Here is a 15,912-nt window from a genome sequence, read left to right as displayed (position 1 = left end):
AAAGGAGAAGCCATAGAGGGCAGTTGAGCATGTGTCAAAACACAGTTGTCATTCGGATAGACTGAGTTTGAATGCGTCTGCTGTTTGAGAACAGGAGAAAGACACAATCTGCAAAACAAAAACCACATCCATAACTCAGAACACATCCCCCAGCACACTAAACATACGGCTTCATGTTCCTGCCAAATTAGGTTAAGCTGCAATGATCTATAGAGACTTCAGAACTAACACTTAACCCATTTCCCTTTGATTTTCTCTTCTTTAGTGCCACTTAAAAACATGGCTGCTACATGCTTTGGCAAACTGTTTTCAATTTTCATGCCAATGCAGCACGCTGGAGTAAAGGTTTTACTCACAAGCCTCTTCCAAATACTTTTTTCAAGAGTTTCAGCTCTGCTGTACAGGAACTACTCTTATATTTCCTCTGGTCTCAAGAATCAGATTCATATGAATGACTGTTTTCTTTAAGAACAGCTAAAACCTGCTGGCAGTCGACAGATTGATGTAAAGTGCGCTAGACATTATGCCGGTAGTGTAGGACGTGAGTTGGACAGCGCTGCTCCAGACACTGTGAATTGTGGCCTCCTTCCTGACATACCTGTGGCCTGAACCTCCAAACCTTTCCACAGACACACACACAAGCTAATCTCCCAAGATCAGCACCAAAAGAGTTTCTCTGCACCGTATACAGCCTTTCCTTCTTCCCCCCTTTTTCCCCCCACAATCGTATGCTAATTCCAGGATGTGGGATCTGCTGCATTCAACCGGCGTGTGATTATGTTGCCCTCAATCAGTGTGCATTGCAAGATTAGCAACCAGCAAAACAAATGTTTGACAACAAAAGAGTGAGCTGAATTTTTGAGCCAGAGTCATGAGAGACTTTTCAGTGACTGTAATTTCTCTGCTGATTGACTGGCCAGTGATCTAAGATGACCACAGGCCCTGCTTTTATTTTTCTGTTATTGTTAGGATAGTATTGTTAGCACTTGGTTAATAGTTACAGAGTTGAGCCCACTCAGAACAGGCTGAAGAAATAAGGTTTCCAGCTTCACAGTTTTTTACTTTTGCCAAGTTGGCTTTCCCTTCCTGTCAGTGTTGTGTTCAAGTTTGGCGAGGGCAGGGGGAGTAAATGTGACCAAGTTAATGTGAATGTCAGTTTGCTGTAAACACATCCAGACTGTATATTCCACAGAAATATATGGTTAACTATGAGGTTTGGTCTAATGGTGCCGTTTAGTTTTACAGAATGGAAGGACTGACAGAATGAAATACAAGATGCATTTGAGAAATTATTTTTGTGGTTTACCTGAAAATGTTTTTAATAAAACCAGGTTTTTGTAAATAAAAGAGTCATGTAGTATGTTTACATGTTTTAATGTTAGTGTTTTAATTGTATATGTGTGGAAACCAACCAGGTCTCACTTCCAGCTCATCTGATACAGACGCTTGGCCAGTGTCCCTCGGTATCAGATACAGGCACACAGAGGCATCTTTTAGCAGTGGTATGAGATGCTTTGGGTGGCCCTTCCACATTGGGACTGAGTTACTGCCCCAAGTGAGGGAGCGTGAGATGGATTGATGAGTGATGCGTGCGCTGTGCCGGGCCATCATGGTGAAGAAAGAGCTGAGCTGGAAGGTAAAGCTTTCGATTTACCAGTCCATCTACATCCCAACCCTCACCTATGGTCATAAGTTATGGATAATGACCAAAAGAATGAGGTTGCGGATACAGGCTCAGCCTTAGAGATGGGGTGAGGAGCTCAGACGTCTGTAGGGAGCGTGGAGTAGAGCCACTGCTCCTTTGCGACGAAAGGGGTCAGTTGAGGTGGTTCGAGCATCTGATCAAGATGACTCCTGGGCCCTTCCGCTGGAGGTGTTCCAGGCACATCCTACTGGTAGGAGGCCCCAGTTACTAACGAACGTACTTAGTTTAACCCAAACCATGATGTTATTTCTAAATCTAACCAAGTACTTCTGTTGATTAAAACTATAGAAGTAAACCTAAAACTCAATATTGTCTATGTTCTGAGTTTATTTTGAAAGAGACTACATGTCTCATTCTGAAAAGACACAATGCATGTACATTGACATACCGTCCCTAAGCATTCAAAACTGATAGTGGAGGGTACAGAGCATCATAGTCTTACCAAGTGTTGGTATTTGAAGATTTGGGAGTGAAAATGTGTTGAAACATATAAATACAGACATATATCAAAATATACTTACCTGCACATTATTTCAGCAGTCCCTGCAAGGCATATGATTTTTTAAAACTACATCAAAAAGTAAAAAAACAAAAACAGCTGTATTTTTGATATACTGTTCTTTAGCCCGTTGTAAACTTGATAAACGGCACCTGTGTCCACCAAGTAGAGCCAGCTGACTCTAAAGATGTTGTACTGACTTGAGAGACAACCTGCATTGGTACAACTGCAATAAAAAATAATAGTAGACACTGGATTGACAGTTGAACGTAAGTCAGAATTTTCCACCTGAGATTTGGAAGAGCCAAAGCTAGTCATAATTCTGAGTTTTCTCCTTCATGTCTTACCAAGTGAGTGCCGACTGGAGATGAACAATCTCCAGTCTGTGTGATGAATAGGCTTGGAGCGCACATCCCGGCGCTGCTGTGATCGATGGGGTGTCGCTGTAAACCTCATCCCTAAAGACCATCGGAGACACATTCTGATTAGCACTTAATCTTACTTCCATCCACCCTGGCTTCAGGAGAATGAGTGTAGTTTGGCAGAGCCAGCATACCTCTCTGAAGACTGTCTCCCAGAACACCAACAAAAGAACTGAAAAAAGATAATTCTGACATTCGCTGACTGATTTTCACATGATTACAAACTGATGCTTGCACTGGGCCCACTTAGTGCTCACTTTCGTCTGGGTGAATCTGTTCAGAGAAATCTAATATGCGGATCCACGGCCAGTAACACAGGCATGCTCTGCTCTGTCTCTCAGGGTTTGTCCAGTTTGCTGCAAAGTGTTTTATGAAGCGTTGTGGTAGGTCCCTCAGTTTGAGCAGCGCTGTTACTCGGTCCCTGCTTGTGATATTTAAGACTTGGCTTAGATCAACTGAAGTGTCTCTCGTTTGGAGATTGGATTCGCCCAAGGACATTTTCCTGTAAATGGGACGCTAAGGAGTTTACATTGAAAGTCACTTATTGTGGAATGGACTGTCTTGTTACTGGCTCCTTTGTCTTCCCCAGGCAACTCGAGCCGAGGCCAGAGCCACTGCGGTTTTGGGGGCTTTCATCGGCTGTCTCAACACAATCGTTCAGGAGGCCAGCTCTGACCAGAATTAATGCAATATTCACATTCATAACCAATCAGCATTCGAACGTCGAGAGGGGAGCCAGAGTTTGCATGAATGACAAATTGTTGAATTGGACATATTTACTGTGAATTAGAGAATATCCTGCTGATATATCTATTATGGTTGTTTTGGTTTTATTCTTGTACTCGGCTTGTATTCTGCTGGTCAGCCCCCCCACAGTTGAGTCTGTTGCCTCTAGTTCACCCTGTCCCTGTCATCGGGTGAAGTCAGGGTCATCCACACATGAGGGATGGTACAAAGATGCAAGAGAATTCATCTTTCTGTTAATAGTGCAGAAAAAACAGGCCTCTGAACCAACATGATAGATGCATCTTCCAGTGCGGCTGTAGAAAAACACTAACAATAATGCTGACCTCATATTGCTACGTTCTCTTAGGCCAAGGATACTCAACTTGCTCTGCCCGCTGGCCACTTTTGCAAAATGACAGAAGGCCAGGGTTAGTTGATAAACAAACATTCATATTATATATCAGTATAGGGCCTATATAATCTTTGCAAATAGGCAAATCCAATTGCAGCAGCCCGGTCAGGTGTATGCTGCGTCTCTAGGATTTGAGGACACTCGGGGTCTTAGTCTGGACCTCTATCGGTCTAAGGGGGGAGTCAGTGGGATCCTCCCCTGGCACTTTTCTGATAAACAATCTGTATTTTGATGCTTTTTATACACATTAGCACATTAATTACATTCAAAGTGCACAAAAAATTCCCACTGGGAAAATAATTGAGAATTAGAAAATGGTCATCTGGCCATCCAGGTCGTAGGTTGAGTATCACTGTCTAAGAGGCCCCCAACACATGAGATGTAGGAGCTACTGTCATTGTTGAAAATGAGCCTAAGGCTGTTTGTGAATTATGTATTTCAGTTTAGTACAGAAGTAGGCACTGGCAATAATCCTCCTTAAGAGATGGGTATGAATGCAAAAATCAGTAGGAGATGTGTGCATTTAAACATTCTCATCCTTAGGGCAACGACTGATCACTTTCAGGTTACATCATGGACCATCATGGATCATCTCATTGGTTGTTCATTGATAGGTCATTGTGGAAACAGACTAAATATTGAGCATAGTGGTGAGGTTTAATTGCAAGCATTATGCAGTGCCCAAGGTAACAATGACAAGAGGTTGGGTGTATTTGCTCTCTCCATGAAATCAGTGAAAAGCATATTTGACACTGTGTGCAGGGCTTTAGCAAAATTTTGAAGTCAGATAGCTTGTATGATGTAGTCATGCTTTTATTAATGCTTACTGTGAAGGCCAAAGAACACTCCAAATTAACAAATTCATACTTAATGTTGTATGACCACGTCAGAGGGCAAGTGTGTAAAGCAGTTATGAACAACCACATCTGAGAGGACAAAACCCTGCCGTCATAGGGAGGGGTGAGACAGTTGCACACACTTTGGGCAATCTGTTCTCAAAGACATTTGTGCACTCAAATTGCACACAGATAAAGTTGTGTGCAGAATGAAACACAGAGCTTGAAATAAAAACTCAAACCCTGTTTTCTCATGTCTATACACCTGGCTAAGTGTTGCGTAAACCAGGTGTTCTCATTAAGATTATTATTTCATAAAGTTACAACATTTTTTAGAGGAAGCCAACATCAGAAAATGTGTGTGGGAAGGGGGTTTCAGATACTGTTCAACCATTCAACAAGCACTCTGGTTGAAGCATACTGACACCTTAACATATTTGCTTCCATCTTATTAATCACCTTTGCTTCTGTGTTTGTCCTGCAGCTAGCTATGGAGCGTACCCCATCTGTAAAGGCTGCTCGGTGTGCTCCAGAGACAACGGCTGTGTAAACTGCCAGCCCAAACTCTTCCTGTTTTTACGGAGGGAGAGGATGAGGCAGTACGGGGAGTGTCTTCACGACTGTCCAGCCGGATACTACGGCATGCGCAGCCCTGAACTCAACATGTGCTCCAGTAAGTCTTCTCAAGTTTTTTAACTCATCCAGCCTCCCTTCACCCCTTCCCTTGAGTCTCCCACACCGCTGAATTTCCCCTCCTTTTCCTAACACCCCCACCACCCCATCTTCCCCAGACACGCATACACACTCCCTCAGCTTCCCCCTTTTCCCACAACACATGATTTATTGTCAATTATCCAGAGGAGACACACATACCTCGCAATTTGAACGGCTCATCTGTTCACACAGGTGGATGTAAGTAGTGAAGCCTCGTCTTAGCGGCGTCTCCCTGGGGATTTAACACTGAACTCCAGCTAGGATGAGCGCTGTTTCTCATTTCTCTTTAACACTCCCCTTACACCTACAATACCAGTCAAGAGGATGTTTAAAGGCATGAAATCCAGGTGCAAATGCAACCAAGATGCACTGAAGATTCGGCCAAACCTACTCCAGAGACTGGTAACGTCATATTAAAAGCAACATGTAAAAGCCAGCCCTTTTGGCCATGTCATTCAATATCATCTGAACTACAAAGATGATTATATATTCGCATTAGGGCATGAAAATAGCTTCTTTTGTTGACTGCCTGCAAGGGTTTGCGGACTGAGATTTTCACCAGACAGTATAATTTCTTGGCGGCCAACGTAGTTTTTGACTTTGAACAGAAAACCAGTCACAAATGAAGTGTCCAGATCCTCCACCATTTACTGTGTTTTCAATGAAGTTTGATAAGAGAAAACAAAGCATTAAGAGCAGCAAAGCATTATCACTGAAGATTAGTAGTGGAGTCACAAGGAGGGCAAACATCATCACGTTAATTACTGTTTCAGCGATGAAACCAAATGACATTTTTAGCTAAAAGTCTCATAATAGTCTCATTGTTACGCATATTACTTTTGTGGCCTGCAGTAAAAGTAGTAAATGTTATTTTTCACCATACTTTTTCTTTGGTGGAAAATATTGTTTTGGTTTAATAACGTGAAACAGACCACACATTCTCTCTCACACACTCTGAATTATGTTTTACTCTAATAAAAATCCAAACAATAACAGCGAAACATTGATATGCTCTCATGATTCTCGTTAAAGAATAACACTAAAATCCAATTAATGAAATGTCTCCCTCTCCTCCTCATGTAGCACCCCGATCTCATAACCTTATTTTAACATGGAATATGCTCAAACAGAGAGAGAGAGAGAGAGGGAGCCTTTATAGCTTTACACAGAGCCCGAGGTGTTGGCTGAGTGTTTCATATGAAAACAGAGAGGAACTTGAACTCACTTGGTTCCCTGAGCCAAACTCCTGACAGACGCAAACCCCAGAGGAGGGTGTCCGGACCTTTAGGCCCAATAATTCGAACATGCAGCAACCGCAGGAAGGAAAAAAAAAAAGTTCTGCTTACCCAATCACTGCCAACATAGATGCAACATCCACTGGCTCCATTTGATTATGAAAATGAAAAGCATGTTAAAGCTGCACCAGACAGTTTTGGATGTACCCAGAAATCTGGCAATTTGATAAGCATGTTCACATTTAGCAGGACAAGTTGTGATGATTACCTAATGCATTAATTAGTAACATGTGACAATGATGATTTTTTTTCCCATAGAGCAGCCGGCAGAGAATTCCACCGACCAAGCTGGCTACTTCCAGTTTAGATGTCCACTAGCTTAAATTGGAATAAAATGATTCAATCAATCTATTGAACACTTTTCGCATGTTATCAGACCGGATGGGTTATATTCTAAAAATGAAATGTATTATTTCGCTGGGGTTGTGACCCTCAAAAAAATGTATCCACTGATTTACAGATGTCTCTTTCACCACGTAATTCAATGGGAAAAGTCTTTCTGGGCCACAGGGTGCCACATGACGGATGTATACTGTTTGGCCATTACGAAATCTTGGCTTTAAAGCTCAGCACACTTCTTGGGGGACTGGTTTATATCCTCTCTTTGTGATCAGTTGACAGACTGGTCCTGTATCTGTATCTGTTAGCTAGCAGGTGCAAGGATAACATAAAACAAGAAAAAATTTGATACCCACTAAAGCGCCATACTCAACGCCATACTTACGGCGTAGGCTCTACCCACCCTATACTGTAGCCTGACGTGCACCTTCTCAGAAATGTAACTAAATGTGGTGACGACACAGACCTCCTCTCGGTTTTTGTAAGCTGAAACCATTTCCCTTAGTGGAAATGAAGCTTTTATTTACTTTTATTTCACAGATAAGAAACAATAAATTGTGAAGAAAATAAAGCCTCCACAAAATAACATTTTCAGTCTTGTGTGTGATGTATCCTGGCTTCATACTGTATTAGTAAAGGAAATCTCTGTTAGTCGCTAGGCTAATTTATACAATGTAAAGTGCCATAGGCTTGTGCTGGTGACGCATGTTGTGTTTGTTTGAAACCGTGCTTATTTTAAGACTGTTGTTTTTTAATGGAGCTGAATTTTGTAAGGTTACCTTTTTTAATGTTGCTTTTGTCCCTGGCTTAATATGAGTAGAGGAAATGTCCGCTAGTCACTACGTTTATACAATGTAAATTGCCTTGGGCTTATGCTAAATATATAAGCATGTTGTATTTGTGGGGAAAATGTGTCCAGCAAAAGACAAGTGCTTTGTCTATGAATGCTGCGAGTTATAGTGAAGCCGACTTCTGTACTCGCTATTTAGCCATGTTTAATGTGTGTTTTGGGTGCATTTTGAATCAACTAAACTTAACAGCACTTCACAAAAACCCCGCCGCCAACTAGTGTTTTGGAGGTGTAATTGCAGAGCGACACACCGCACAAGTGCTCACAATGGCATAGGCCACATGCGTAGGCTATGGCGAAGAGTCTGCGTAGATCTGACGCACACGTATAAATCCGCTATAACTCCAAAGTTGTTATTTATATGTTGTGCCCTCTTAGCTAGCTTGGTAAAGTTAGTCACTGGTAAATCTACATTCAGGAATCCCTTGGTTTGGTTCGCGGTTGGAGGGTGTATGACTCATCAGTGACTCATTGATGTAAGCTAGCTGCATGTTCAACCTATCTCATTTTCTATTTCTACATGTGGTAAATACAAAAACGGGAGTAATTAAAAAAATGTCCAAAAGTATCAATACCAAACATCAAGATTCCATTTTAACAAGTGAGGTGAATCTGTCTTGCAGCACCTCTGTGTCATGTAGGCTCAGAACATTTTTGTCTACTGCAGTTTTACCCAGTAACAGTCATTTCACTTTATCTGCATGACTCAGAGAATTGGAAGAGAAAGACATCTTGGTAAAAAGTCTCTCTCTCTCTCTTTTTTATTTTTTTTTTACTTTAACCCTGCTATCCTAACCGCTATATCTCCATGTTGGGTGAAGTTTGACTTTAAATGATCCTGATGTGTGGCAAGTTAATCTGAATCCCGCTCCATACAAACTGCTCATAGAACAACATCTTGTATTGTCACGTAGCATCAGATCTCAGAGCGAGACCTACTTTGATGTGATCACTGTTTCAGTCATTGCTCTCTAATCCAGTTTCCTATTTGACCCCCATTCTCAGCTGCGCTCCGCATGTCATTTTCACTAAACACTTCACGTCCAACCTCCATAAGGGGATATTTTATTGGGTTGGAAGCTAATTGTCGGGTCAGTGGATATTATTTGTGAGTTGACACAGGCAACTGGTATGCAAGAGCTCAAAGGCACAGTGGACAAATGACGGTGAGGGGGTTCTCTGCGGACGCGGTCGGAGCTGCCGGGTGCTCCTGGTTTCCAAAGAGGCCTGGAACGTGGCATTATGTCTCTGTTATCATGAGCTTTTTAAACACAGGCTCTGAAATCACTTAGGGAGCAGCTGCTTATTATTACACCAGAGTTTGTCTGTGTGATCTTATCTCATTCAAGAATTTTTTTGTGGACTGCCTGGGTAAAGGAAAACAAGAGCAAGACAAGCAAGAGGTTTGTACGCTCAGCCGCTCGCTGGTTGAAACCTCACTTTCAATTTTTCTAAAGGGCCTCCTGAGGCATGTGATGGAGAGAGCCATGGCTGGAGAGGAGGGATGAATACACTTTTTACTGCATGAGCTCTCAATATGATGTATTTTGACCCAGTCAGAATCACTCAGATAGTTTCACCAATAGGTCAGTAAGAGACGGCTAATTTTAGCCCGAAACAGTCTGTCTGTGAGCATATGCATGTAGATATTATTTATATAAAACATCTAAAACAGCATTTAAAAAACCTTCTTTAGTATTCTTTTTCACCCCCATGGGTGGGCTACAGCTTATCCCAGCATGCACTGGGCAAAAACTATGGAGAGGTCATCAGTTTGTCTCTGGGCTAAAACATAAGCTGTGTCATATATTCATCATTAATTTTTGCCAGTTGTTCAGCATGTTTTGAAGATGTCACAGTTCAGACTATATTATAAGTCAACCTCCTGATCATAAAGTTGTACATTTATGATTTTAAGAGATGAGGATTGCCTGAATGCACCGTTAGTTTTGGTCACAGCAGAGGTCGACTGTTTCATTCAGGGCAGAGGAGCAGGCTCAGCGTGGCCTTCTGGTCTTCTAAAATACCAACCTGGGAACACCCTTAGTCAACTGATTGGTGGAGGAAATGGTGGGAGTTGGACAGAGAGTGAATGGATATAGCATAAAGAAAGTCTTCCTGATTGAAGTTACACTGAGCTTCATAGGCAGTATAAAGAGCAGAAAAGTCTGTGTAGGGAGGAGGTCGGAGTGGTGAATGCGACAATAAACACCTGACTTTTACTCAGGAGACAGCTGTTTGTGTCCCATGTGAAACTAAGAATCAACACTCCCTTTTTTATGTTAACATACTTGTGTCCTTTATGTAGTTACACATGCATCCCTCCTTTGTTCTCAAAGACATTCTTGTCCACACACTGTTGTAAAAAAAAAATCTCCGTCCAAATGAAAATGCAAAAACACAATTGAAGCTCTGTCAAGAGCATGCCAAATCCACAGGCTGTGATATAACCGTAACCCTGAAGCCACGCAAAGAAGAGGAAGGAGATGAAGAAGAAGATGTTGGCCAATCAGCAACCTGAAAAAAAAAAAGCTATTATCGGAAGGCTACCTGGAGCAGTGACCTCCGTAGCACAATCTGACGCCTCCTTCCTCAAAACAGTGGAAGAGTAACTTTACATTTATGTGTAAACATGTAAAGTCCTGTCAGCAAGGTTCGCCATTGCATGAAATGCCACCTCATTTGTGATGCCTCACAAAAGAGATGATGCCACACAGCCATTACAGGCCAGAAACTCAGTGTTCCCTGTCTACACCGCAACACTAAAAACTGAGTTTCTGAACATCTTCATCCTGAGTCTCACAAAAGGGTCGTTTTTCGTGACCTAAAACGCACTTTGCGTGTGGACATACGGTCAAACTCATAAAAAAGGAGCTCTGTTTACAAAAATACCCATGTCCATGTGGATTGGGCCTTAGGTTCACCGTTTTGGGGTTTTTCTCCTACACTGCAGAGAAAATAACACCACAGTTAGAGCCAACAACAATGGGAACTATACTTTCCGCAACATAACATAACTGGGGGCCCATTTACAGCTACACTTCAGCTGGACTCCAGAGAGGCCCGAGACATAGGAGCCACAGCGTTAACTGCCATTCCTGAGATGTAGCTGGTTCGTTAGCAGTGCCTTTGTGTTGCATAATACCTTCCTGTATGTCCATATATTATGTTCTCGGGTCTCTGCTTTGCAAGAACTCCTTTCAGCAGCTAATGGACGGGTTGATATGAGCCATAAACCATATGCAGTAACTCCAGTGTTGTCCACGGGGGTTCTTATCAGCCGCCCAGAAGAGGCCCTGCACCAGTGTCTGTGGGTGTCAACCCACTGCTCTGCAGGGAAGATTTGTAGCAACGGTCACACAGTGTGCTGCTTTATGTACAGCCAAATCTGTGTGAATGTGGTTGCTCTCTTTCATAATACCTCGGTTTTAACATACATTCCCAAGCCAAAGCATATTCTGTCATTCTGTATCACAAGCAAACTCTCAGGCTGAAAGAATTATGAGCTGAAAGGCGACTATCAGAGCTGTCATTTAGCAGAGAGAAAGTGTTGAGTGGGTCAACATGGGAGCAAGGCTGCATTCAAAACTTCCTCCCTTGGGGTGTATTACGGACCCCCCACTGCTACACACACATCCACACACTCTAGCCACCAACCCAGTTGCCTTATCCCACTGCAGCAGGATTTAAAAATACACAGAAACCCCAGCTGTGTCCGCTGCCAACCAACACCAGTCTGATCGAGACCTGGGATTGCCAATATTCTGGAAGCGTGGTTTAAATATCACAGCTCAGTCAGTGTCAGCCTAATGTGCCACTAGAGACTCCTCTGTCAGAGGTAATTTTTTTTTGGTTGCCAATTGTGATTTATTTTTTACTACATTTCTCGGACTGAGGAAATCTGTTACCAAATCCCATTGTTGTATTTCTCGCTGCTCTGTCACATCAAATTAGGGCTGGAAGTAGAAGGTGATTGGATGTGCCTTTTCCAAGATCGTTTTAGTGTTAAAGTACATCATGGGAATTTGTTGGGCGGGAGGTGGATACCAGCCATGCATCATGGGCCTTGGCCAAATTGGTACCAAGGCTGTATAAAAGAACTAACGCAGGTTTTGCAACCTTTAGTTGGCAGCCCTGGCAGCCGCTCCGTGTCTCTCATTCAAGTTCTTCCTTTCTCGCTCTAATTCTGAGCTTGTGGGTATTTCCATTGCACAGTCTAACCAACAAAAAGACCAGTTGCTTTTGGCCTTTGTGCTTTACCGAGGGACATTTAATCATCACAGCTTTACTAACTGCACTTTCACATCTGCCAGACAATACAATGGACCCACCAAACCAAGCCCTGCTCCCAGGACATTACAGCCAGACACAGAGTTGAATCGGGTTATTTCTCACAACTCTGCGTAATTGTGCGTACTATAGTGTTAGTGGAAGGGCTGTCTGTGCTTGACCACTGTCTGAGGCTTGAGCTGTCTGTGTGTATGCTGGAGCTGGCTAAGCAGATACAGGAGCAGTATATCACAGACTGTGTTCCTTGGAGTGAAGAAGCTAGGAGGACCGCTGACACATCTGTCATCGCTGCTCTTTCTCTGGGAGATGCTGATTGACAAGAACACCATCCCTGCTTCACCTAAACATACAGTGGTGTGCGGAGAAGCACCCAGGTGGAAAAAACAGCATTGAGGGAGTTGGGAAGAACATGGCAGCTCTGGCCTTTGCCATGAACCCCTGCCATCCACAGCTCCACACGACATGGCTGGGTGGCAGCGAGCAAGCCAAAGCTTCCATGTCAGCCAAACCCGAAGCCTAGAGAGTAGGTCAGAGCTGTTCGACTCAGCTTGGAGGCAAAGGATGGAAAAATCGGGCTTGTTTTCCCCCTCACACTGCCAGGCCTTTTACGACATGGACACTCCTGCTGCGCAACATCGGGTCTGGTTAGCTTTCTGGAGGAGGCTGAGGCTCTCTCGGTAGACTGATGAGTGGTCTCACAACCCGCCTCCAGCTCAGATAACGTAAAAGACCCCGTCTGGAACACGAGAGATTCATCCATCTTCACAAAATGATTTAGCACCCTTTCTTGACACAGTGAATATTCATGTAAATAAATAGAGTGATTACACATGGTGCTGTCAGCCTGCGGGGGAAGAGCAGTTGACTGAAGCTGACTTGAGGCTTTGAGTGTCCGTGATAAAATCGGCGGGATCCCTATCCAGACCGCAGCGAAGGGACCAGCTTCTGCCAAGCATGCGCCATTAGATCACAAGTGACGCTCTGTGACTCATCTCTCTGCTTCAAATGCACTTGACATGCAAACCACATGAAATTCAAGTGCAAAGTCAAACAAATAACAAAAGAAGTGTAACAGCGATACGGGTTACAGTGGAACTAGTCGACACCGCTTTAAACCTTGGACCAGAGGTGGGACCCAGGCATCATTAGACCATCCAAGTCAAGTCCCAATTCAAGGCAGGCAAGTCCCAATTCAAGTGCCATGTCCTAAACTTTTTTAAGTTTGTTACAACAAGTTCAAATCAAAAAGCAAGTGACTGAACAAGTGCAACTGATAAAAAGGCAGTGCTGTCATTGCACTTTCATATAGCACTATTTACAATCAGCACAACAGAATGAATTTTGTATGTTTCTGTCCTGTCGTGTTGTATTTAACTCATCTGAAATAGGAAAAATATCCATAAAGTCTCTTCCCAAATTGGCTCGGGGGAAGGTATCAAGTATTTTCAAGTCAAAAGGCTCAAGTCCAAGTGAAGTCACGAGGCATTGTTGTTAAAATCCAAGGGGAGTTGCAAGTATTTTTGGTTTTGTCAAGTCAAGTCTAAAGTCATCAAATTTCTGACTTGAGTCTGACTCAAGTCCAAGTAATGTGACTCGAGTCCACACCTCTGTCGTGCACCCTCGGACACTTTACGCACAGCTTTTGAAATTCCTCTCAGAGCTGAAACACAAGGCTTTCCCTCCTGTGTTCATCATATAACTCACGGCCAGAACCAGGCTGGGAGATAATGATGATAATACGTTTAAGTCCCAGGAACAGCGGGCCTTCAGTGAGATCTGATGACCTCATTACTTCTCATTAGTTTCCCTGAGGCACCTAGATGAAGATTTTAAAGGTGGTCCAGAGGTTAATCCTGCAGGGAGAATGAACCCGCTCCCCTGTATCAGTTTCTGGAGCTGCTGGACAAGCTGCCCAACTGCCGACTCGGCCATTGATCGCTGTGGGAGCTTCTCCAGTGCCACAGATAGCCCACGCTGTCCCAGATAGCCTTTTGCCAGATAACTGGACAGAAGGATAAATGTCTGTCATGGTGATCCCTTCCTACCCACCGCATTCTCTGATGACCTCTGACCCTCCAGCTTTGCCTCCCTGCATTCTAATTCCCATGGAGCCACACTGATGTGTCATCCACCTCATCCATCTCACACTGTGACATTATTACTTATCTTCTATTTAGAAAACAACATTTCCGAGCATTTGCGCCACAGCCTTACTGCGTCTGAGACCGACAGTGATGTTTCAATCAAAAACCTTGTCAAGTGCTACTGCTGCTGCAAGGATACAGTATTTCACACATCTGCGTTTCTCCTATTTACTGTCAATAACTGAGGATTGCACAACAGTGCTTGAGAGTACTGCCAGATGTTCTTGTTCCCCTTCATACTCTTTTATTTTTTGTTTGGGAGCTAAAAGTCAGGTGATGACAGGCCTGGGAAGTGTTAAGGGTAAGAGACAGCTCTGCGCTTTCCAATTAGCTTGGTGATTTATTAGCCTGCTCCTTGTATTGGTTTTGTCTTATATCAAACCTGACTGATTTACTTTAACAAGAAAAGAAGTGGATGAGAGGCAGATGGCTAAAAAAAAAAAAAAGGACAGCAAAATGCATTTATACCTCCCCTAGACTCACACATTCCACATCAAAATCTCCACAGCACTGCATAACTCCAGAGATCGAAGACCTATGTTGAGATATAAGATAAAATGAAGTGAATTAAATCTCAAGAAAAGATAAATAATATCAAATGATTGAATTAATGTTGTGAAAATGATGTGAGAACACAGGAAATTACAAAAGAGATTGGTGATTTATGGTCAGTGTATCTAGGCTTTGCATAATGTGGAGCACAGCTTCATTGCAGAGTGGGCCTATCTCCAGCCATATCTGATTGGTATGTGTGTGTTTGTGCATGTGTGTGTGTGCGTGTCCACGGTTTGTTTAGACTGGTCGGGAAAGCGTGAGACCAGAGTGAGTGGGCAGAGGCCATACTTTAGGGTTCAAAGTAAAGCGGGGAGGGACCCCCTCGTTTTGGAGGAATGTCGAGGAGGAGGCCTGATGGTTAGCTGGAGATGGTGTAATTAAGGGGTGTGATTGTGAGAACCTTCCCTTCCCCGGGCCCTGCAAGGGTCACAGATAAAAGAGCAGCCCTCAGCCTCCGTCGCTCTCACATGTGGAAAATCACAGTGACGCAGGTTTACGCGCCGAGAAATGTGCACACGCTAATGCATGGTTGCGACCCTGTGCGAGACACAATTGGAGGAGCAGATGACATCCTACCTGGGGAGCCCTCTGCAAGCCGTGGCTGCAGGTTATAGATCGTGGTTCCTTGACATTGGAAGCGTATTGGGCAATAGAGCCACATAGAGCTTCTGAGAAACGTCATAAATTAGCCAGTCCTGGGAGGCTCCTTCTAATCATGTGGGCCTGTGCGTCGCCCTGTTGGTGTGGTTGTTGTAATTTGGCCCTGCCTGACGTGCTATTTGCAGAGTGAGAGCTTGATGACACATTGCCGTGCCTTTCTTTTGCAAGCGCGGCGCTGTGTGTCATGCGCAGCGGCAGGGTGTGGCGTGGGAGGATAAGTGTGCTGTTGTGTTTGCTGACTAAACGCATCAGCATTTGTTTGGCAAGGCGGTGCGAAAATGTTGTCGTCCCCCCACCCCGCCTCTCCCTTGCTAACCCACCTTCCCCCTTTTTATATCGTAAGCCAGAACTTTGAGGATCCACACAGCTGGCTGGCATTGTGATGATGAGCCATCATTTGCACTTAAATGAAAACATGACTTCCTAATAATGCTCAGATATGGAAGCAGACAGACTGGAGCAGCA

General features: G+C 43.6%; 1 protein-coding gene across 6 annotated transcripts in view; it reads left to right on the top strand.

Annotated features, from left to right (window-relative positions):
- The window catches only part of rspo2 (R-spondin 2), a 75,311-nt gene that overhangs the window by 26,495 nt on the left and 32,904 nt on the right, over positions 1-15,912 (top strand). For all 6 annotated transcript variants that reach the window (XM_033639937.2, XM_078171948.1, XM_033639936.2 and 3 more), the window contains one exon: positions 5,085-5,273. In XM_033639937.2, the coding sequence (XP_033495828.1) occupies positions 5,085-5,273 (189 nt within the window). The remainder of the gene's footprint in view (positions 1-5,084; positions 5,274-15,912) is intronic.

The sequence above is a fragment of the Epinephelus lanceolatus genome, chromosome 10, assembly GCF_041903045.1.
Source record: "Epinephelus lanceolatus isolate andai-2023 chromosome 10, ASM4190304v1, whole genome shotgun sequence".
Lineage (NCBI taxonomy): Eukaryota > Metazoa > Chordata > Actinopteri > Perciformes > Serranidae > Epinephelus > Epinephelus lanceolatus.
This window is presented reverse-complemented; position numbering and strand designations above follow the sequence as displayed.